Source organism: Phalacrocorax aristotelis, chromosome 4 (assembly GCF_949628215.1).
Source record: "Phalacrocorax aristotelis chromosome 4, bGulAri2.1, whole genome shotgun sequence".
Classification (NCBI taxonomy): domain Eukaryota; kingdom Metazoa; phylum Chordata; class Aves; order Suliformes; family Phalacrocoracidae; genus Phalacrocorax; species Phalacrocorax aristotelis.
In genome coordinates, this window is record NC_134279.1 from 1,497,524 (window position 1) to 1,521,470 (window position 23,947).

Below are 23,947 nucleotides of genomic sequence, written 5' to 3' on the forward strand. Positions count from 1 at the left end.
TCCCCATGGATTTAAACCTCTGTTCTGGAGGTGCCTTCACTTCCATAACAGAGATGGCTGTGGCTTGCAGCACGGGTTACAAAAATGGCTTCGCCTTGCCTCTGCAAACTTTATCTGATGTTATCTCTGTGCTTAATTAGTTGCAAACAATGAGTTGAATTTTCCCATTTTAAGTACTTGTTTAAAACAAGGCCAGGTGTGCAGATGCTGGTATCTGTCAGAGGAGAGTGTGAGACATGGGTTTAGCTGAAAAGGTGTCAAGCGTCATTGCTGAATCAACTAGGGGACTTAAAAGTAGGCTTCCTTGCTATTAGAGAAGCAAATCGGTGTTACTTGAGCTCTACACAATTTGCCTGGAAATACAGTGAGAGAATGTACCCAGTTAAGGGGTTTAGGGTTTTGGTTTAGTTTGGTTTTTTGTTTGTTTTGGGGGTTAGGTGTTTTTTTTCTTGTGGGTTTGTTTATTTTTTTTTTTTAAAGAAAGAAATAGGATCAGTTGAAAAAGTAGTAAGTAAACTTTGAGATTTAACTTGGGGCTCCTTTCTGATCCTGCTGGAATTGATGACAAGCAAAAGGTTCGCTCTTCAGTTTGCGAATTTGGACGAGTTTTTGCTTGCTGTGAGGTTAGTGAATGGAAGTATTTTAGGGTTAGTTGGTAACTCTTGAATGAAGCCGTTGTTTATGTTAAATGGTGTGTTAAGGATGTAAAGAAAAAATATATCCCTGCTTTTAATAGCAAACTTGTTTTCATGTAATAACTATTCAAAGGATTATGTCCAGTAACAGAGCTTCACAAAGAACTTCAGGGATCTTGAAGCGCTTGGTAAGATTAAATCCTGGAAGCTACCTTGTAGGATGAGTCAGTTGAAATTGTAACTGTCTAAATTAATACGTCAGAAAGAATATGCATTGACTCCGAGTTCTTCGCATAAACTCCGTACTGAAGAAATAACTGTAGGGAGCCAGTGTCAGAGCAAAATCAGGAGGTTCCGTCCCACTTGCGACCCGTGCGGGCGCTGCAGAAAACTGAGGACACAAGCATTTCTGCACTGGTGTAACGACAAACGCTTGCTGGTGATGGTTACGCTGATAGTGCAAATGGATGGTAAATGCATTCAGGCCCTTGTCCTTGGAATATTATGAGACTTCCATCTGTTGCTAGGCAGCTGGTTTTGTGTGGGACTGAACCTGTCATAGTCCACCTTCCAAACTATAATTAATAATTGTTCAGTCTTACAGGTGTGGTGTGGTTTTCAGGCTTCACCCACGGAGCTGTTAGTGCACAGAAGCAATGATGTGTGTTTGTATTTGAATTCAGAACATAACTTTGACTCCTTAAATCAAGGCACGTTATGCATCTGAAGTGTTCTGTTTTGATTTTAAGCATGTGTGGCAGGAAGACAGCTTTTAGTAACTTGCAGATACCACTGAGAAATTGGGGGCAGAGGAGAAGAAACTGACATGGAATGAGCCTGTTGAGTTGGCTTGAAACAAGTTGGAAAAAGCTGAGGTATCTAATATATTTCTTGTAATGTGCTTTTGTTTTCAGTCCCTCATCTTGGCGTATTGCAACTCGATGTGATCCAGTTCTTTTATACGTGTACTGTTGACGTTACAGGAGATAAGGAATACATGCGTAAGAACCATGCTGTGCCCGCAGTCAGACGACACTAGTTAGAAACTTAATGGTGGACATAAAGATCAAATGGGATTATAAAGGTGTTTAGTTTCTATGACATCTTGCACTTTGTGAAAATACAAAGTATTGAAGAAGACAGCGAACTTGAACAGCGCAAACCACCCCACGTTCCTTTTCAAAGTGTCAGGCTTCTCCCCAGACATGTTTTGATTTAGGACAGGTAGACCAGTGAGGAAAAAATCCTGTCAGTTGAAATTTAAGTATCTTGTGTTAGTTTTTGGGTTAATTTGTCAGCTTGGCTGCTTTCTTTCCTCCCCTGATACTGGGGCTGCGTTAGAAGGCAAATGCTTCTCTGGATGGTGAGGCTGTTGGCGTGGGGGAGGAGGCGGCAGCTGTGAGGGTGTAATACTACTAATTTAGCCAAGAGAAAGTTGAGATGCCCAGAAGGAAATCCATATGAAGAGCAGCTATGCGTCTAATGTCAGTCAGGACAAAACTGGTTGTCTAATATCCAAACAAATGTAAGAGACTTTGACTGGAGTAGTCAAGTGGTGCTTGGGGTGATGTGTTCTGCCAAAGAAGCTTGACCTGGTTTCGTGACATGACTTAATACTGGTAGCTGCTCCTGTACCAGGGCTTGTATATATTAAAATATTCTAATAGTGAACTAGCTTTGAAGACTTGTTATCCCAAGCATGAGATAATGGTGGTTATATGTTCAAATGCAGACTTCTAGTTAAATTTTGCCACTGAGTAGGTGGAGGGGCAGAGGGGAAGGGTAAACCTCTGACTGTCAGTGCGTTTAGATTTGATGATCCAAGCTAGTTGGTTACTCTTTTCACTGCTCAAGACTGTTGTGAAAACCTTTTGGCTTATTGAAAACTGTTAGTATTTTTGTTTGGACACCATAAAGGTTCTGTTCACTGCCCTTGGCATGCTAGTTACAAATTTGAACTCTGCACAGGTGATGTTGAAATAAATATAATCAAAGTTAATACCAATGTCTTGTCTCAGTGAAATGTGCTGTAGGGTTATGTACTATTATCTGTCCATGAATCATTGCCGAAGCATACATGAAATATTTCATATGAGGACTGTAAGTCAATGTGCATCTTCTCCTCTATTAGCATGCACTAAAATATTTCTATATGGGTTGTACAATAAATGTTTTCTTCTTTGTGGAAAGAGGGATGTTGGCTTTTAAACATGTCTCTCTTTTGTTTGGTTGGTTTTTGTCCCCCGTCCCCCGTCCCCCCCCCCCCCCCGATATAAAAAATAGACTGTACCTGACTTGAGACCTTCCTAACTACCTTGATTTTACTGTTTTGTTTTGAAGTCTAAGAAGTTTAATAAGTGCCTCCTGTAATGCAGCAGATGCTCCCCAGGCCCCATACTGGGACTACAGCAGTAATTCTTAGCAACTGTTGAAAATACGTACGCTACTGTAGCAGGGTTAACTTTATTCACCTGTGGATTGTTTGATGATCGTGCTTTATATCATCCAAGTACAGCATATTTGGTTAGTTTCCACCATTTTATCATCCTTATCGGGTTCTTTTGGACCTGAGGTGAGAGTCAAGAATCATGATCCTTTGTAACTCCATTACTGTTTTATACTACTTCAACTTGCTTTTTGAAATTAAAGAAGGTAAACATGCTCGTTTCTCAAAATAGCTTGTTATGAGGGTGTATGTGAAGAGGGGAGCAGGAGCTGAAACTGACAACTTCTTAACCTTCTGTGTGAAACCAAAGTGAAGTTGCATTTTAGGTTATATCTCTAATTTACAGTCAGAATAAGGAATGAGGTGAATTGAAATTAGATGCTCCACTGAACGATAGTTCACTACGATCTTTGGTTAGTTCTCTGTACAGAACTCCCTTAGGCCGTAGTTTTGACTTTATGTAGAATATTTTGGCTTAGCTTCGGTATGTTTGTTTTAATCCATACCTAGTATGATTTGTCTCGTAAGATGAAAAGAGTTTTCAAAAGGTACTCTAAAATAAAGATAGGGGAGTTTTGAGTCGTGATTTACTCTTAAATATACTTTCTATGTTATAAGTTGGGGTCCTTTGTTTCTTTCAGTGACATTGAATCGCTTCTTTGCTGGGATTTGGTATAGGAAATCCAGAAATCAAATCAGGAATGGACAAAAGACATAGCTGCCTTGCAGAGGAGGGAGTACACAGAGGAGGGAGGCATGTTAGGATACAATTTTAGTAGCACCTGTAGAAAAACTTCCCACTTCCAATTAAGTGTAGTTAGGAGCTAATTCTCAAGGATTTGCAGTTAGGGACATGGTTGACTTAAACCTGTTAGAAAAATGAACAGGACTTGAGAAGCTGGGGATAAAGGGGCACTATTTTGGTGTTCCGTGAGGTTGTTCCTCGTAGTGTGCACTAGATGAACACTGGCAATACGTGGAAACTGCATTTCTTTCACTTGGCAGTTAAAGGTGAGCTTTTGCCAACCTGACAGGAGAAGCGTACTTTACTTTATCCTTTGCTGGATGACACCTGATAAAGACCTATAGAAATAACAGAAAAAAGTCAGGGAGAAAAACATTGGGTTCTTTTAAGAAAAAAAGCAAAAAGTAGTAAAATGGGAGTTTTTTTCCCTAAAGGCTGTTTTAGATTCAAATTTACTCTGTACTTCTAAACATTAGAGGTGTGAAATTAATTTCAGGGAAGGGTGGCAGTCGGTGCTATTTTGTGTCATGTTGATATACTGTCGTCAACTGTAAAATGGTATTACCTTTTGCTTATCCTAACAACCTTGATAAAAGTTTCTGCAAAATGGCTGTTAAGAAGCTTCCACGCCTCTGGTTTCAGCAAATTCTGCCATGTGAGCATCCTGGCACTAGCGCTGTCGCTTTTTTGTTACGTTGATGGGGGCCGGGGTGGTGGGGGTTAGTAGTTGGACAGACTTCTATGTGAGAATATTTAAACTGTTTTAAGAGAAATTGCATGGATACCCATTGATGGGACATGTTCTGCAGTCCTGCTTCTAAAGGTATGGAACTCCTGGTCCAAGTAACGGCTGACCTCTTGTGGGAAAGATCTTTGGTTTGTTTTTTTTTTAAAAAATAAATTATTTTGTGGTGGGCTTGTAGAAAACATGCCAGTCTGATACTTACCTATTTCTTGGATCTAATACAGTTAACCTTTTTCGTAGTTGATAAATTCAAAGAGTTAAAGGTTCAAAGCTTGGGTTAACTGGATCGAAAATATGTATTTGTGGAAAACAAAGTTTTTAGGGAGTTCTGTCTGTCGGTGGGAGTTCTTTCCCACTGTCCATTTATTGTCATGTTAAATATTTGAAGTGTTTTTCTTTTACTAAGTGTAATTATTCTGTTCAACAGCAGTGAGTGGAAGAGCATCTGCAATGTCAAACACTCCTACCCACAGCATTGCAACTTCTGTCTCCCAACCTCAGACGCCAACTCCGAGTCCTATCATTTCTCCTTCAGCCATGCTACCAATCTACCCAGCTATAGATATCGATGCACAGGTAAGCCTGCAAATGCCACTGCGGCACAGATGCGTGAGGCTGTTTTGCTTCCACGTCCTGAATAATTCAGTGATAGTAAATGACTCTGTTGGATAATGAATTGGGTTCTACAGACTTGATTTGCTGCTTTTAGAAAGCCTGTACAACTCCCCAGAGAGCTGCAACCGACTTTCCTCTGTGCTCTTGCTAGAAAAAGAGAAGTCTTTGAATCACTAAACACTTGTATTTCTTATTTCTTTCACATCGGAGTGATTATGAGAGGCAGCAAAGCTGTCTTCTGACAGAAATATTTTTTTGGCCTTAATATCCTCAGGCAAAAATAAGCCTTAAAATGTTGCATGCTGTTTTTTCCGGTTGTGCTTGCAGTTGTTGGCCGATGATCACCCAGCTTGACAGAAGTATGGAGGTATTGAAACTAATAATTTATGTAAATTTTTTAACAAGAGAGAATAATTCAAGCTCTCACTTCTGGTGAAGAAAAGGCATTTCTTTACTGAAAGTGATTTTTAAAAGGGCTACTTAATGTTGACTCTTGCACCTAGCTGGCCGTCAAAAAACCATGCGTTTACTAACTAGCATACGTACATGCGTAGTTCTGGACTATACATAACGTGGCTAAGATGTGGGCAGTGTGGAGAAGAGGGAAGGGCATGAAATTGTTGTGGAGAAAAGGAGAGAAACCTCTGGAAAACCGGTCTCGGCGACTTCAGCCTCTCGTGGTGCTGGGCTTGGGTTCTGCTGTGACCGTGTTGGGAAGCTCTCACAATAGCCTGACCGGCCTCGTTAGCTGGTAGGCACCAGTTAGGAGTCAAAATTAGGAGAAGTTGCCAGCTACCCTGGGTCATGATAAAGTAAAATGAGGTTCTCATAGTAGCTAAGGTATGCATGTGTGTGTTTGGGTTTTGAGTGGTTTTGTTGTTCTGGTGTTTGTTGAAGGAGAGAGAGATGTCATTTTAGGCAGTCCCTATGCTGTAACTAGCAGTGCCAGTAATCCTCTGAGTTTCTCAGTTGCTCTTTCAAACAGGATGGTGTTCATTTACATGGACCGTGGCAATACTGAGAAATAAAATGCACGTTGTTTCGTTGCAAGTGTTTTAATAGGCAGAATCAAGGTTGATAAGGGCTCTAGAAACATTCACTTGGACACAGTATGAGTGCTCTAAAGGGAGAAAACTTAAAAGCAGAGCATAAGCTCAAAGACTTCTGTATATTTTCAGGTTTTTTGCGCTTTTCAATTATTGTGTTTCGTGGACTCACTGTAGCTGATGGCTGCTCTTCAGAGGCGTCAGCAATGGTAGTGGTGGGATTGGGAGCTCTCCCTCCTTTGGTTTAACTTGAGGGGTAAGAGTTAAAGACAGAATTCTTACCTTCATTATACCATCTAAAGGTCACAGTCAAGCAGTGGAAAAGAAGTTGATGTAGTTAGCAAAGCACTGATGAAAACTTGGTTCTGAAGAATCTCAGTTCTTCTCAGGAGCTTTTCTGAAATCACTCAACAGAGCAGACTTGAAGTACACTCCTGTTATGAACTTGAACAAAAACGATAACGGTGAGGTAATGGGTAGACGTGTCTGATGCATGTAGAGCTTTTTGTTCTCTTAGATACAGTTGTACTTGGGCTACTCTGCAATATAACAGGGGCTGTACATGAAAAAGGAAATATTTATCTTGTTGCGTATATGATGTCTGTTTCTTCTAGACTGAAAGTAATCATGACACGGCATTGACACTTGCTTGTGCCGGTGGCCACGAAGAACTAGTACAAACACTGCTGGAGAGAGGAGCTAATATTGAACACAGGGACAAGAAAGGTAGGTATCTTGCTACGGCAGTTACAGACCCTCTGTGGTTTTCCAGTGTATCCCACTAAATAAGTGCACAACAGGCCTAGTCTTTATGCGAAGTTTTTCAGCACGTTTTTCTGGTGGTTTAACTTAGGTTGCTTAAACTTAAGCTGTGAACATGGACTTTTCAAACATCTTTTTTCATTGCAGGGTTTACTCCGCTTATTTTGGCTGCTACAGCTGGCCACGTGGGTGTTGTTGAAATCTTACTGGATAACGGAGCTGATATTGAAGCCCAGTCTGAGAGAACCAAGGACACTCCCTTGTCCTTGGCTTGTTCAGGAGGGAGACAAGAGGTGAAGTAAAACTTAAGTCTAAAAGCAGTGTGTAGATAAGATATTGTGCCAGTGTACTAAAGCAATCTTCTGGAGAAGTTAGAGTAACTTAATCCACCATTCTTCTTCAGGTTGGTGTTTTTTAAAAAGGATGCGAAGAGCTTCGCATGTTCTAAGTTATATATTGCAGCATGTCTGATATAAATGGCTTTTTCTATTTTTATAAGCTGGACCAGTGCTGTGCAGACGACCTCATGACTGTAATAATTAGTGGCTCATTATGGGGCTTTTACCAGCGTAATTAGATGTAGATAGGAAAGTGAATGTGATGAGTGTTCCTGTTGGGAAGCTGGAGTTAGACATGAATCAGCTCCTTATATGAGCCAAGAGGGTTTTCTAATGGATTCTGTATAGACCATGGGATATTGGAGTACTGCAGATGGCTCCGGTGTCTCTGGCTGAAAATACAAAAAACGTGTCACAAATGGCTGATGAAAAGGAAATGTAGGGGAAGGTTTTTTTGAACATTGCGTGAAATACTGTATTGTGAGACTTGATTGTGAAATCTGCATTTTGATTTTTTTTTTTTCCCCTAACGGTTGTTGTGTATCTTAAGTGTGTAACTTTGTTAATGCTTCTACTATTCAAATTGCAAAAGCCACAGCGAAAACTATGTATTGTGGTGCGGGATCACCTTCCTCTGTCTGTGGCCGTCTGGGAATTAATGAGGCTGGAGACACCTCTCCCAGTTCCTCAGGATGTCTTCACAGTGATACTGTGGCATTTAAAAGGTCATCTTCTTGAAAACTTGTAGCTCTTCTGGCCTGTTTTTAGCGCCACTTGGAAGATGTCAGGGATTGGGGGATCAGCTGCAATGACAATCACGTCCTCTCTGGTGGAGGGAGAGGCCTGATTTTTAGTAAGCCTCTCACAGCAGCCTTTGCGGGCAGCAACCTCTTAGAGCAAAGGTGAATTTGAGCCTACCTTCTTAGAGATTCACTTGAGCTGTGTTTCTCAAACAGTATTTCTTGGAGGAATGCATCATGTTTTCCTTCATGTTTTTTGGGAAAGAAGATGGGAAAACATTGAGCTTTGGGCAGTAGAGATGATGTCGGGATGCCCTCCCCCCCCCCCCCCCCCCAATTGTTGTGTATGGCAGTATGTACGTCCTGTGACTTTCAAGGGAAAATCTTCTGATTAAAAAGCCCTCGGCTTCAGTTTTGCAGGTCTAATCTAAACATGGTTTCTGCTTTAAAAGCTGAAAGTGGAGCAAATTAAACGTTGCACTGGAGATGACACAGTGGGTTTTCACCTTGGTGTTCATCTTGATTTTACATTGCTAGTTCAGTTTGTTTTCTGCAGAAACTTCATTACGGAATGTGACCTTCATGTAGAATATGGGAGGCTGTGAATTGTTTGGGTTGCAAATGAATCTGTAAGGAAGGAATAATGTAAGCACCATTTGTTGTTTTTGTTAACGTACAGCAAAAATCAGCGAGGGATGCAAATGTTATCTTCTGTAATGGCTCTCGCATGAGACTGCTGTGAGCAATATACACACCGTTCAATGTACGGTGTAAACAGAGAACATAAGAGCATGCAACTGCCTTCTTGTTTGCTCTGCAGCTTTGGTTTGAGGAGGAGTTTTTAACTTGATAGCGAACGGAGCATTGGAAAGGGAAAGGACAAAAGGAGTGCTTGGTATACCGTATTCAAACTGAATCTCTGGTTTTGGCAGTCTTTAAGGACGGCTGAAATAAACACAAAAAGGTCTCGATTTTTTTCTCGCTATGTAATGTAATTCGGTATGACTGGTTAAACATGCGAACGAGAGATCATGATGGATTTTTAAAGAAAGTTTCACAGTGGCTTTGGGAACGTACTTTCAGCCTTATCCGTTCACAGAGGTGAGGAGTGTAGGGAAGCAACCGAATAAAATGACTTTCTTACTGTTCAAAGATGTCAATGGTATATTTAGGCTTCAAAACATTTGCCCTGGGTAGATTTGCAAGTTTGGGAGAAAACCAGATGTTATTTCTTAAAACACTGCAGGTGGTGGAGTTGCTGCTAGCTCGAGGGGCAAACAAAGAGCACAGGAATGTTTCTGATTACACACCTTTAAGCCTCGCCGCTTCTGGTGGCTACGTGAACATTATCAAGATTCTGCTAAATGCTGGGGCAGAAATAAATTCCAGGCAAGTTCCCTTTTCACCCCTTCTCTCATAGTTTTTGTAGTGTTCCGAATTATTACCCTTTCCACAAGGATTTCTTCACGGCTATGTGGAGCAAAATCTGACTATTCTTATATGATCACAACCAATGTATTGTTTAATTTGTAGTAGGCTTCTTTACTCTGAGGTCAGAAACGTAAGGTTTTGACTGTGCTTCTCTAATGCTATTTTAACTTCCATTTCCCTTTGTGTATTTTAATAACTTCTTTCCTATATCATACTATCAGTCGTCTGTGTCCAAGATAGAAATCGTGCTTTCTGCTCCGGTTGGCCTGCTGGGTTGAAATTAGTTCTGGGTTACGTGAAGAAAGGGTGTGTGTTTATTATCCCTTTGTTTTCCCTGTGTAGTTTAACGAAAGCTCTTTCTGTGCATGTATGCATGTGTGTAATGCTTTTGCCTCCATTGGGAGGTAGAATATAGCTCAACCATGCACTGCACAAGTCGAATGGAAGGACCAAGAAAAAGTTATGCTTCTCATAGGAGATGCCTTTAAATTTACAGCAATTAAAAGGTAATGCGCATAGTATCTTGAAGTAGAAATATGCTGTCCTAAGCAAAGCAATTTTGGAGAACCTCTTGAAATTTCAGTAATAGTTGCTATGTAGCTGATGTTTCGGCCTTGGGTAAGTACTCTGCCTTCCTAGTTATGATAAAGTCATTTCAGAAACGTGATTATGATGTAGAGAGTTCATTGGTTTTTCTTTTTTTATCTTTCAGAACTGGTAGCAAATTGGGCATTTCTCCCTTAATGCTGGCAGCCATGAATGGGCACACTGCTGCTGTCAAGCTGTTGCTGGACATGGGCTCTGACATAAATGCCCAGATAGAAACCAACAGGAATACGGCACTGACTCTGGCTTGTTTCCAAGGGCGAACTGAAGTAGTTAGCCTGCTGCTTGATAGAAAAGCTAATGTGGAACATAGAGCTAAGGTAAGGAGCAAATAGCTGAATACATCTCCAAAAAGCGATGCTTGTAAGTTGTGGCTTCTCTGTGGTTATCTGATTTTCTTGCCTCTTGTGCAAATAAACTTCTCCTAGTTCAGTTAACTGAACTAAACCACGTATTCTAAGGAAAAACCATGGCAGCACTTCAGGGCTAGTATTTTGGTGGTTACAGCTTGTCAAAAGTAAGTGTTTCTTCTGAAGCCTTAATTCCTCTTCAGGTGCTTACAAGCATAAGAATAGTAAGCCATTAACTTAATAAAAACAGCAGGTTTGAGGGTATTCAGAAAGAGCTGGAATCTTGGCCTAGGTATGCTCAGTTGCCTAATCTCCTCGGGCCAGCTGCTTATATCCAGAGTGGTCGTGCACAATTGAAAGGGGATGTCTGTGCTTGAGAGTATCCCAACTCTTTAAGTGGGAGGAAAGGCTGTACGCTAGAAAAGTAGCTTGAATATTGAGGGGAAAGAAAAAAAAAGAGATGTCCTACAAATGGCATTCCGTTCTCTTTTTCCTCTGTACTTAATGATTGCCAGAACTAGAAATACGTTCCTGGAAGCTGAAATAAATCTTGTCTCTCAAGCAAAACACCCCCCACCCTCACCCCCTACTAAATGCTTATTTTTCTTGCTTGCTTCTCTTAGACTGGTCTCACACCGTTAATGGAAGCAGCTTCTGGTGGATATGCAGAAGTGGGCAGGGTTCTGCTGGACAAAGGTGCAGATGTAAATGCTCCTCCAGTACCTTCCTCAAGAGACACAGCTTTAACCATTGCTGCAGACAAAGGGCACTACAAATTCTGTGAGCTTCTCATTAGCAGGTACTGTATTTGCAAGTGTGCTGCTTGAAGAAAAACATCTCCAATATGGCCTCACTTAGACCAACATTTCCCAATATACAACAATATTTCCCAATATACTGTACAGGGTAGGAAATGGGAAAGGTTCTGTGTCTGTCGACCTTTACTGTGTATTTCTGTTGATCATAAGTGATCAAAGTTCTCTTTGGTGTGGGAGTTCGGTGTTGGCATGCTTGCTTTTGCTTAAATGGACTAAATCAGTTTTTCCTGCCTCATGGAATCATGAATGTTACAAATAAAACAATTTCTTTTGAAGTTTACCTGTATAGTACTCATAATCATGACGCAGAGCCATTTTAGATGGCAGCGTTAAATCCTTAAACAGAGGAAGCGCACAAAACATACATCTTAATTATTTCTTTTTTTTTTAAAATGATTGCGATGTGTGTTCATTGTAATTGTTTCCTGATTAGCTTTTTGATATGTCGTTTCCCTAGTGCTCACACTGGTTGTTGGCTTGCACTTGAAATGTTTTAAGTTGTTCTGAGTAAGCTAATGAAGAATACAGTGTATGGGTGGATGGGAGTTAATGAAGTAATTTGTCAGCTCTCTCTGAAGCTTCTCTAACAGCATGATTTAGAGTACTAACAATGTTTTTAGGCTCAGTTGAGGCTCTTGACAGCATCAGAAGAAGCAAAAGTATAATTTTGGAAGCTGTGAATGCATAAATTTGATGGAAGAATGGCTACTGCATTCTACCCTATTGTTGTGTTGCATGTCCAGTTGATAGATCACATGAAAATCTGGTCCAGAGTTTTGATCGAATGTGTTTGTTTCTGTAGAGGAGCTCACATCGACGTGCGTAACAAGAAGGGGAATACTCCGCTGTGGCTGGCAGCAAATGGAGGGCACCTAGATGTTGTCCAACTGCTAGTTCAGGCTGGAGCTGACGTGGATGCTGCTGATAACAGGAAAATAACTCCCCTTATGGCAGCCTTTCGAAAGGTAGAATATGATGTTCAGCTATGGTCTTAGCTAGTATCATCTTGATCATCCCTACACAGTTCTTGGAAACAGAACTTAGCTGACAAACTACATAGTTAAAAATATGTCAGCTAATTTTAGGACTTGGCACTGAATCTTTGCAAATAGGTATGTGTGTCACCTTTAAAATATCTGTGTTAAATTCCACTAGAATTTTGCTTTGTAGGCACTTCACTGAGGCTGGTTCTCATTTAGGTCTCTTGAGAAGTGAAAATTGCAGTGTATTTGTGCAGAGAGGGGAAATATGTGATAGAAGGGGGGTGGGGGGATTGGATTGGTTTCTTATGCGAGAGAGGATGAGCGCTTTGGCCAAAAAAAAAAAAAATAAATTGCAGGTTAGCTCAGTTGGACTCCAGCGATAATCGTTGTTAGCGAGGGAGTGTAGTTCAACTGCTGCAGTACTTGAAAAATTACAAATAACTGTACAAGCCTGCAGCTGTTAAGTTGCCAGAGCTGGGCATTTGAAAACTACCAAAATAAAAGGCAGAAGTATGTGGAAGGATGGCTGGGGTAAGGGCAACCTGACGATGGGTACTGTAATTGCTTGCCTTCTTTTCCATCATAAATGTGAACAAATACGCCTCGCTAGTTTAGGGGGTGATAAAGATTCCAAAAATAGAATTAAGTGCTGAGAGCATCGTTTGAAGGAGTTGAAAACAAATATTTTGCAATGGGTGCTTCGACTAAAGTGCTTCTTAGCAAACCAGAAGCAGCTGGCCTGATAGAAAACGTTGTCCTTGAAATTTCTTTGTCAGGGTCATGTGAAAGTGGTGCGCTACCTAGTGAAGGAAGTCAACCAGTTTCCATCAGACTCAGAATGCATGAGATACATAGCAACAATTACTGATAAGGTAAGACTGTAAGAAAGAAAATATTTGAGAAGGAATAGTGCTGTGACTCAGCTTTAGAATCGATCTTACGAATGTTCTTTAGCTTCCTAGCACACCGGATTTCAGCCAAATGATGAGTCCCATCGGAATTCTTCAGAAAAATCATAGCAAAGAAGGGAGCACATGGCCACAGCAGCGTTGTGCGCCTTAGTGCTGTCAGAGCAGTAGTAGAGGCGTTGTTATTAATTATCCGTGCTTATTTTCAAGTGTCCTCCGAGTCATTACCTTACTCTGCTCTGCATTCCTCCCTGTTGAGCAAATTCATACTGAATTCACGACAGCTTCTGCAGCGAGGTAGAGCTAACAGAATGAACTTCTAAGTGTGTGTCAGCTTAAATAGGAAGATGGAGAATCTTTTAAAGACAGTTTGTAGTAGAAAGAAGATAGGAAACATAATTGACAATGAAGTGGTTTCTTACAGCATATCAGGCGGACTGGTGCTCTTCCCTGTGGGGGTCCGGTTTTATTTGGATCATCTTCAGTCCAGAGGAACAGGGCAAAAACTGCTTCGTAGTAAGAGAAACGAGAATAGCAACCAGTGCATAAATATGGTTGTAATGCTTCTACCTCTTCACTGATCCCCTGCGCTGCAACTGAGCAGTCTTCTTTCTGGGCGTCAAGTTCTGATGAGCATGTTAAGGCTGAAGAGGTGCTAATGTTTTATTGCCAGTGGCTGTGACCGCTGTAGGCACCCTGTGCATTTCAACATGTTCACCACTATGAAGCCAATATAGGTTTGAGAATTATTATAATACTATAATTGTCATCTATTTCCCAAATGTCTTAAAAAAAAAAACAAAAACCAAAAAAACCCCCAAAACAAACCCACACAAAAAACCCAACAAACACCCAAACCCCACAAAGCACCAAAAAAAAGCCCTCTTGCTTTATGATATGTTTTTCTTTTATTTCATTACATTTTCTGGGCTTGGTAATGGGCACAGGATATGAACTGTCTTTGTACCGTTTATAGCATAGTGAGACATAGGTTATTGGTGGCACATCACGCCTGTGCCTGGAATATTAGTTTGCAAGGTTGGGCATGAAGAGGAACTTACTGGCAGGGAATTTGAAGTTCTCCCTTAGTCCTGTGCGAGTGACGCAACACTTAATCATTACAAGTGTAAGCTTGAGATGGTGCGTTCTAACACATGCAGTGTTGCTTTTTCAAACAGAGGTTTGATGTTCTTTATCATTTTAGGAGATGCTGAAGAAGTGCCACCTGTGTATGGAATCAATTGTTCAAGCCAAAGATAGACAGGCTGCTGAAGCCAACAAAAATGCAAGCATTCTTTTAGAGGAACTGGACTTGGAGAAGGCAAGTTGAAAGAGTTTGGAGCTGTGAATGTTTATTTGATAAAATTCCAATTTCATGTTCCTTCAAAATTGTAAGATCAGTGAAAGTACCTATTAAAGTATGGGAGTATGTGAGATTACCAGAATTGGAATATCTAGAGCTGAGTACCCTGTTGTTCAGGTAATCCTTGAACTTCACTTCAACTATTAGTCAGAGAAATTGGATTAAGCAACTCCCATAAAACTATTCTCTTCTGGAATAATATTGTACCAGAAAAAGGATTTCTGAGTATAACTTTTTGTCAAGCGTAAGATAGGGATTTTTCAGTCACATTGATGTGGATTTTAGGTCTAAACCCTGTTTTGTGTCTTAGAATTTAAAAAACAAAAACCAAACAAACAATAAACCCAAAAAAAACCCCAAACTTAGAATGTCACTAAAAATTATAGTCCTGTAGTAGAAATCTAATAGAGAAATCAAAGTACAATATGATGTCGAATGAACACACGCTTTGTATTTTAACTAGCTGAAACCATTTAACCATTTCATGTTCTAATCTTTGAAAGGGAGGTGGGTGTTGTTTGGACTGTACCGCTGAGTTACACCAAGTTGCACAAAGAATCCTGAAAATGTGTCGTGGAAATCACCGACTTAAGTTTGTATGGTGTCTGTCTTGTATTTCTACACTAAGCTTCTGTTAATGTCAGTGAATAATATGTTTGGAAGAAGCAAATACATAAAAATATAGATAATAGAGAATTTAGCTTCTCCTTTGTGAATACAATAGTCTAAAATGCAAGTCCAGCTTCCTAGGAAATAGAAATCATTTGCATTTCTTGAAATGCATGAGGTGTCCTGTAATACGATTCCATGTGCTTGACTTGTAGCTAAGGGAAGAAAGCAGGAGACTGGCTCTGGCTGCCAAAAGGGAGAAAAGAAAGGAGAAAAGGAGGAAGAAAAAAGAAGAACAAAGACGAAAACTAGAAGAAATAGAAGCAAAAAACAAAGAGAATTTTGAACTTCAAGCTGCTCAGGAGAAAGAGAAGCTAAAAGCTGAAGGTGATATAAAATATTTGCCTTACTTTTGAAACTCAGCCTTGATTTTATTTCCAGTATTAAAAATGGCTTTTCTTGTCAAAACTTGAATCTGAGCTCTTTTATGACCTGCTGAGCTTGGCTTTCATTTACCTTCTCTATTAAGCCCATAGATTAGTGTGATGGCTGCAGTGAGAGTTATGGGTTAACTTTACCATAGGGATGGTGTTGGGGTGGTTTATTGTTTTTCTGGGTCCCAATACTTAAAACCAGGTCAATTTTTTATTTTTAGCTTACAAACATAATAATAATAATGATAATCTGGAAAAGCTGGCAATATGGAAATTCCAAATATGTATCTTTAATTATCCATTGAAACGTGGCTCTTCCATATCTTGTGGCGAAGAGTTTCATGTACTGTACTGAGAAATGGTTTTCACTGGTGGTTCCCTCACTCTGATATGCTGAAAGAAAGGGAAGACGTGACCATTTTCTTCTGTTGTTTCATGTGCTTGTTTATGTCCCCTAATTGCTGGCATCTGTCTCCCCATGCCTGAATTCAATTTCACTTTTGTGAAATTGCTACTGCATTTGTTCCAGGAAAAGAATAAAATTCTGTGTAAGGTAGCGTAAACAAGGGGAGAGGCTCCACTGTATGACATACCTAATAGTCTTACAGATGTCTGCATAGTTAGGGGTTCTGCATGTTTCCTGGAGTCTTGTCGAGTTACTCACAAGTCATGTGAACGGACAGGTGTGATTTGGAAAACAAAACCACCCGAGGTTCCTGGAGCCAGCTAAATTAGTGCTGTTTTTTCACTCTTCCATCAGATGATCCGGAGGTCCCAATGGAGCCTCCCAGTGCTACCACTACAACCACCATAGGTATATCTGCAACTTGGACGACATTAGCGGGTTCCCATGGGAAGAGGAATAATACCATCACCACAACAAGCTCCAAAAGGAAAAACAGGAAAAACAAAGTAACCCCGGATAATGTTCAGATCATATTTGATGATCAACTCCCAATTTCCTATAGCCAACCAGAAAAAGTGAATGGGGAATCTAAGAGCAGCAGTACTAGTGAAAGTGGTGATAGTGACAATATGAGGATTTCCAGCTGTAGCGATGAAAGCAGCAATAGCAACAGCAGCCACAAAAGTGACAATCATTCTTCCACAGCCGTTACTAACATGCAGAGCAACAAAAAGCAACCATCGGTTCTTGTCACTTGTCCAAAGGATGAGAGGAAAGCAGTTACTGGCAAATCATCCATAAAGTAAGTTGCTGTGACCATGCCTGCCATTCTAAGGTGGTGGTTGCCCTACGTTGGAACACTGTCCTTGTCTTTGTGGACTTGTGCTCCTAAATCAGTTGTTCCGAAGCGGATGAGGCAGTGCGTCCTTGCTCTAGTGTGTATAAGGAGTATGAACATTGCTGCAGTATGAACTTGAACTTAGTAGTAGGTTCTGAAGCAAGGAATGTCATTGTGGATCTGGAATTAGGGAACTGCTGGAGTTACCTTGAGATGTTAGCGTCTCAATTCAAGCAACTTCTTAATAACAGTCCCTTAAGTAACAGTGCTAAAAGAAAAATGGGTTGGCGGGGCTGGAGAACAGGCAAAATACAAGTCATCCTTCCCTTTTGGGGTTTTTTTTGACTGCATAATGACAGCATATAATTTCTTTTAAAGGTTGTCTGAAGTCATGAGTGAAGTGACGAGTAATTCATTGTCTACTTGCACAAAGTCTGGTCCTTCTCCCCTTTCTTCTCCAAATGGAAAGCTAACTATTGCTAGTCCTAAACGCGGTCAGAAAAGGGAAGAAGGGTGGAAGGAAGTTGTGAGAAGGTAAGCAAAATGTTCCCCTGACTCCTCCTTGTAGATGCCCTTTTTCAGCATGTTTTGTCTAGTGTAGCTCTCTCTGGGGTTACTGAGTGACCTTCTTGGCGTACCTGGTAGATACCACAAAATTACTGCTACATCAGTTGAATCATGAATTATAACATTGTTTGACTGACCCGCCCACAGCTTCATGCCATGGAAGTGTTTCGCGGTTAATACTGTTTCTTTTCTGTATAGATCCAAGAAGGTTTCTGTTCCATCCACTGTAATTTCCAGAGTCATTGGCAGAGGAGGATGTAACATCAATGCGATACGTGAGTGCACGGGAGCGCACATAGACATTGACAAACAGAAGGACAAAACTGGAGATAGAATAATAACGATAAGGTAAGCAGGCGGCTTGGTTTGCTCGTTCCGGTGGGGACTTTTTTGCTGTAGAACACTTGTCTGTATAGAAAAAGAGAAGGCTTGACCTCATTGTCACTTGAAAGATGACTTTGAGACAGTCAGTTCTGTCAGGCAGGGGAGACGAATGGGGTGAGGAAACCAAGAACAACTGCCAATTGGTGCCATGGCGTTAGTACAAAAGGAGACGTGGGACGTAAGGAGCATAACCATTAGCATTTGGGCATTTGGTGTTTAGACTTGTTTAGACGTGGCTAAATATGTATGTGTATTGAGGGGAGTAAATGTTCTAACCGTTTGGGGTTTTTTGGGATTTGGAGTTTTCAACCTGACCTTCTTAAATAATTGCTGGTGGCAAGAACGTGCTAAGCTCAGCCTTTAAATAGAGAGTTATTTTTCTGTTGGTGTTAGCATGATGGAAGACAAGCTGGATCGTGTGCTGCAGGTACTTCGCTATAATGTATGTAAACACTTCAGATGCACTTTCCCCTTTCCTTTCTATAGGGGTGGCACTGAATCGACAAGACAGGCCACGCAGTTGATTAATGCTCTGATTAAGGATCCAGATAAGGAAATCGATGAACTTATTCCAAAGAACCGTTTGAAAAGTTCGGCCACAAACTCCAAAATAGGGTCGTCGACACCTGCCACCACTACAGCTGCTAACAGTTCTCTCGCGGGCATCAAAGTGACCACCGTAGCTGCTTCGTCAACATCTCAGACGGCCTCTGCACTCGCCGTGCCTGCGATTTCTTCAGCATCCACTCACAAAACCATCAAGAACCCGGTGAATAACGTGCGGCCTGGTTTCCAAGTTTCTCTTCCATTAGCATATCCTCCTCCGCAGTTTGCACACGCTTTACTTGCTGCTCAGACGTTCCAGCAAATCCGTCCGCCTCGGTTGCCCATGACACACTTCGGAGGTACTTTCCCACCAGCTCAGTCCACATGGGGTCCGTTTCCCGTTAGGCCATTGAGCCCTGCAAGAGCTACCAACTCGCCGAAGCCTCACATGGTGCCTCGCCATAACAGTCAGAACAGCAGCGGTTCTCAGGTGAATTCAGCAAGCTCTTTGACAACTAGTCCGACAGCTACAACAAGCTCGGTGGCTTCTACCGTGCCTGGTTCTTCTGCAAACGGCAGTCCAAGTTCACCTTCGGTCAGAAGACAGCTTTTCGTCACGGTCGTGAAGACATCGAATGCCACGACGACCACGGTGACAACTACGGCGAGTAACACGAGCACGGCGCCTACGAATGCCACGTATCCGATTCCTACTGCCAAAGAACACTACCCTGCATCTTCCCCCTCATCTCCTTCTCCTCCTGCGCAGCCCGTGGGCGTTTCCAGAAGCAGTCCCTCTGACTGCGCAGCCGCCTCTCCGAATAAAGGTGCACCTTCATCTGATCCAGAAGTGGGTAGTCCGCCAGCAGTGGAAACAAGCAGCTCGACCAGCAGTAGGCAGCCCAGTTCTGGTACTGGCAGCTCATCTGTGCACCCTGCTCATCAGCAGCCTCCGGGAGCTCCTCTGCAAGAGGCAAGACCCCCTCTTCAGCAACCTCAGGTTCCCGCACCAGATCCTCGAATGGTTGTGCCTCCGAATTTAGCAGCGACAAGCTCCTCTGCTCCCGTGGCAGGTCCAACAAATGCCCCGATGACCTATCCCATGTCTCAGACATCAATGGGATCTTCTCAGCCTGCAGCTAAGATGGAAACCCCGGCCATCAGACCGCCTGTCCACGGAACCGGTAGCATCCACAAGAATGCAGCTCCTGTGCAAAATTCTTCTGTCGCAGTCCTCAATGTTAATCACATCAAAAGGCCCCACAGTGTTCCTTCTTCAGTGCAGCTTCCTTCTACCTTAAGTACACAAAGTGCTTCTCAGAATCCAGCCCATCCAGCAAACAAGTCTATGGGTAACAATTTCAGTGCTACTTTACCATTTGGGCCCTTTAGTACGTTGTTTGAAAACAGTCCTACGTCCGCTCATGCCTTCTGGGGTGGTTCCGTCGTTTCATCTCAGACAACGCCAGAATCTATGCTATCAGGAAAGTCTTCGTTTTTGCCAAATTCAGATCCTTTACATCAGTCTGATACTTCCAAAGCCCCAGGTTTTAGGCCACCGTTACAGAGGCCGGCTCCAAGTCCCTCAGGTGAGTCTGCGTTTTGCTGTCATGCCTTAATAATATACTTCAAAAATAACTGCGGCATGTTTTTATTTTGAACACGTAATACTTTCTGCCTCAGCTTTTGTGGTCATTTATAGCCAATCGCTGTCTGCCCTGCAACGAAAGGGTGCTGTAGTACAGTGTTTTGTCGTTCCTGTAAGCAAAGTGGAGTTCATCTTCCTTTTAAGTGCTGCCTGACAAATCTAGTAACTACTTTGCAGCTGATGAACTTGATAAAAGTTGAGCTGAGGCATTCTTTCTGCCTTCCCAATCTACTCTTCTCTGATTGCCAAGATAATAAAACACTGCACTGTTATTTCCCCCTCCCTTTCCCACCACCAGCTAATAACTCTTCTAGTTCATGATAACTTGCTTCTTGTACTGGGGCCGCAATAAAACAGCATCTTCAAAGTGTTAGGGTGATGAATAAAAAAGGACTGTGTTTTGATCTGAAGTTGTAATAAGAGGTGTGTTCTCTTAACGACTAAATTAGATCAAAAAACTTAACTTCATTGACTTCTTGAGCTTTATAGCAAGATGTTTAGCCTTCTGCACAGCGGCCAAGGGACTGCCACAGAACTTGTTGCGTAGCTTCCAGAGAGTACATGCACCGTTTGTGCCATCTGTGTCTGTTTTAGTAGGACCTGTGAGTTGTATTCGTAGTTTTGTTTATGAATGGAGAGATTTAACAAGGTGGTTGGTTTTTTATTTTGTGAATATCGTGGTGTCGAGTAGCTTTTGAGGTGCTCTCTGTGGATTTTGTCACCTTGACATATGCTTCTGAGTGTTTTGACTTCGACACGCTCGTGCACTGTGTGCCACCTGAGCATGCCTGTCAGTTCCTGAGTGAAAGCGGTGCTGTAACCACAGTCCTCCTTTTAAATCAGCCGTTCTTCCTTGGGAAGGCTGCAGGCATAATAGATATAGTTGGAGGTGTCTATTACAGAGTCAGGGAGTGTTAATGTTAAGTTCACTGGGAAGTAGCCCCTGAGAGCCTGAAGAATTTGTCAAAAAATAGAGGTTGGATCTTGCTAACGGATGATGCAGAGGGGGCGTCACTGGTGAAGGGAAGTTTCTCTCTTTTTTTTTTTTCCTAACTGAAACTACAAATATAAATCTCTTGTCACGTGCTTCATGAGTAGGAGAAGGATGGAAGTGCCACAGCAGTTGCGTGGTAACAAGCTTCCTTAATAGTTTTTGCAACTTAAAACCCTAAGATTTTGTTTCCCCCTTTCTTCACTGGGGAGAATACTAAAGGGATAGTAATTCTTGTATTTTTAATAGCTTGGCTTATTGGTGCCTATTGCGCTTAATAAAAGAACATTTTCCTAAGCAAGTGAAAATGACCCCCTGGGTTGGAAAAAAACACATCAGTGTTGATCATGGTGTATATAGACGTCATTGTGTAAAATGGAAAATCAAGGGAGAAAGTCTTCTTCATTACTATTTCCACCATTCCTGGTACAAAACCATACTTTCTGAACCTGCAAAATTTAAATTACAGGTTAATAAAATGCTCGGTTACTTTTCCAGTATCCAGTTATATCAGAACATGTATTATATTCCCTTAATTTATTTGCAACCAGGGTACCCGCATGATAACGTAAGAATCATTCTTGACTTACATACACAGCACAAGTGCCACATGCTGTCAAGACTTGCAGAGTAGGAAGCTTAAGACTCCGGGTTCTCCCCAGAAAATAGTATGCCCCCCCTCCCACCCCCCAAAATGATTGGATAAGAGTTCACTTCAGTTTTTTATCATTTCCATGATATTGATGACTTTTTCACAGCGATCTTGGAGTACTGGGAGTCATTTGTACCAATTTCTCCCGTAGGTATTGTCAGTATGGATTCACCCTACGCTTCTGTAACACCTTCTTCTACACACCTGGGTAACTTTGCCTCAAACCTTTCAGGAGGTCAGATATACGCGCCTGGGACACCTCTCGGCGGAGCGCCTGCAGCTGCTAATTTTAACAGACAGCATTTTTCCCCACTTAGTTTATTGCCTCCATGTTCATCAGCATCAAATGGTGAGTCCTAGTCAGTGGGAAACTAGATCGGAAGCCATTGTACAAACCAAGTGGCCTCACGCACTGCCTATTTTAGGTAGGCTTTTCTAGTTATGATAACTTTTAATGTCAGGTTTTTAGGTATGTTTTAAATCTTTTAGTCTGTGATCACATAAAATTTTCTTGTGCAAGTTCTGATCTCTAGTGTGTGGTTTGGTTTATTTTTTTTTTTAACAGCAAAGGCCCTGCTATTGTGGACTTCCTTATTTTTGCTGCTATTAACTTTGGCCTGTTAACATATATGACATTCTTATAGTCATTTTGCAAAGAAGAGGTTGGGGTTTTTTGTTCATGAAGGTAACATTCCAAGTGTGCATTGTGTAAACCATGTAATGTTTCATACTAAAGCTAGCTCAACAGTGGTGATTGCTTAGTTTTAATGATGTTCTTAAAACAGAACTGTCTAATGTGTTCTAGGAGAAAATACTTAAGACAAGCTCTGGTACCTTCCTCAGTGTTTGGCCCCTGCCATTTTGGCTATGTAGTGGAGTTTTTCAGACAGAAAAACTGTTGAGTGCTGGCTTGTTCAGGGAATGTGTTAGTCTGTTTTACTGGCAAAAACAAAACCAAACAAAACCTACAAAAAAAACCCCCACTGAGAACAAATCAGGATTAAAAACCAACCAACCAAACAAAAAACTCAGCCCAAAACAACCCAAGAAGAAACAAACCAAACAAAAGCACAGGTTTCTTTTGGCTATACTTTTGGGTATAAGCCTCAAATCCTCCATTAACGATAGACAGGAATGCTTAGTTAAGATTTTGAGGTCTGTTGTGATTGATTGCGGCGGACATCCAGTAGCTGAGTTGGCAGGGCGTGATAACCATTTTATGTAAGAGACTAAATGGATGGTGACTCTCTCTGATCTGAAAGTAAACCATTGAAGTTATGCTGATGTGTTTGCTGTACGAATGTGGCATTAACACACCACCTATATTAACTTGTTTGATGTGTGGCTTGACTTTAAAGCATAGGTTGGTGGTGGCTTGAGAGGATCTGGCTGCTGTTACTAAGTGCTATCCTGGATTTTCTTGCAGAATCCCCTGCTCAGTCAGTGTCTTCTGGAGTAAGAGCACCATCTCCCACCCCTTCAGCAGTGTCCTTGGGATCAGAAAAACCCAGTAATGTTTCTCAGGACAGAAAAGTTCCTGTTCCGATTGGGACTGAACGGTCTGCACGTATCAGACAAACTGGAACTTCTACTCCATCTGTTATTGGGAGCAACCTAGCTGCTCCAGTGGGACATAGTGGGATCTGGTCCTTCGAAGGTATAGGTGGCAGTCAAGGTACGTAGTGCTAACGGATGTCCCTGTGCTTGCAGTTGACTACAACGGTGTGTTTCCCTAACTTTCCTTTGGAGCTGAAGGACGGTGCAGAAGCAGGTGCCTCAAAACGTAGGAGTGCTCTTTCCGAAGGAGTGGGAGCAGGGACTTCTGTTTGCCCTCCTGTCCACTTGGCTGTGTTTCAACAAAGCCTCAGAAAGCCTCAGGGGTTCTGATACGCCCTGGCTGTGTAGAGTAGTTACTCAGAGCAGGAAATAGGAGGGAAGATAAAACCACAGGGTTTAGAGGGATGAACTGAGTGAGGATCGTCTGATTTAGGAAGAGGGGAGATGAAGATGTCTCAAGACAACTGTATTTTCTTTCTGTTGATAGATAGATGATCTGGTACAGCAGGAGTTACTATTTAATTCATAGCCAAGATGGAGCTTTTTGTGCTGAGGATGGTGCAGTTCATTTATGAGTTTGAGTATTCCTTGTTATTTTCAGTCCTGGCATTTGTGTTTCACTAACACGAGGCTCTTGGCTCTGCTGTAGTCACATAGAATTCAATATTCCACAATTCATGAAAAAATTAAGTTCCTGATGAGACAGGTTTTCTCAGCAAACGCTTCAGGAGTCTTGGATGCCTTTTATAGGAGACTGCTGAATTTCTTGGGGGTTGTTTTTTTT

At 41.7% G+C, this 23,947-nt stretch overlaps 1 protein-coding gene across 7 annotated transcripts in view; it reads left to right on the forward strand.

Moving 5' to 3' along the window:
• The window catches only part of ANKRD17 (ankyrin repeat domain 17), a 93,746-nt gene that overhangs the window by 65,581 nt on the left and 4,218 nt on the right, over positions 1 to 23,947 (forward strand). For 3 of the 7 annotated variants that reach the window (XM_075089946.1, XM_075089951.1, XM_075089949.1), the window contains 16 exons: positions 4,999 to 5,147; positions 6,847 to 6,958; positions 7,142 to 7,287; positions 9,319 to 9,461; positions 10,216 to 10,429; positions 11,083 to 11,258; positions 12,080 to 12,242; positions 13,037 to 13,132; positions 14,373 to 14,489; positions 15,356 to 15,527; positions 16,335 to 16,782; positions 17,197 to 17,352; positions 17,584 to 17,733; positions 18,256 to 19,904; positions 21,758 to 21,955; positions 23,033 to 23,281. In XM_075089946.1, coding sequence (XP_074946047.1) covers positions 4,999 to 5,147; positions 6,847 to 6,958; positions 7,142 to 7,287; positions 9,319 to 9,461; positions 10,216 to 10,429; positions 11,083 to 11,258; positions 12,080 to 12,242; positions 13,037 to 13,132; positions 14,373 to 14,489; positions 15,356 to 15,527; positions 16,335 to 16,782; positions 17,197 to 17,352; positions 17,584 to 17,733; positions 18,256 to 19,904; positions 21,758 to 21,955; positions 23,033 to 23,281 — 4,338 coding nt within the window. The remainder of the gene's footprint in view (positions 1 to 4,998; positions 5,148 to 6,846; positions 6,959 to 7,141; positions 7,288 to 9,318; positions 9,462 to 10,215; positions 10,430 to 11,082; positions 11,259 to 12,079; positions 12,243 to 13,036; positions 13,133 to 14,372; positions 14,490 to 15,355; positions 15,528 to 16,334; positions 16,783 to 17,196; positions 17,353 to 17,583; positions 17,734 to 18,255; positions 19,905 to 21,757; positions 21,956 to 23,032; positions 23,282 to 23,947) is intronic. The other 4 variants (XM_075089947.1, XM_075089952.1, XM_075089950.1 and 1 more) reach the window with 2 other exon arrangements.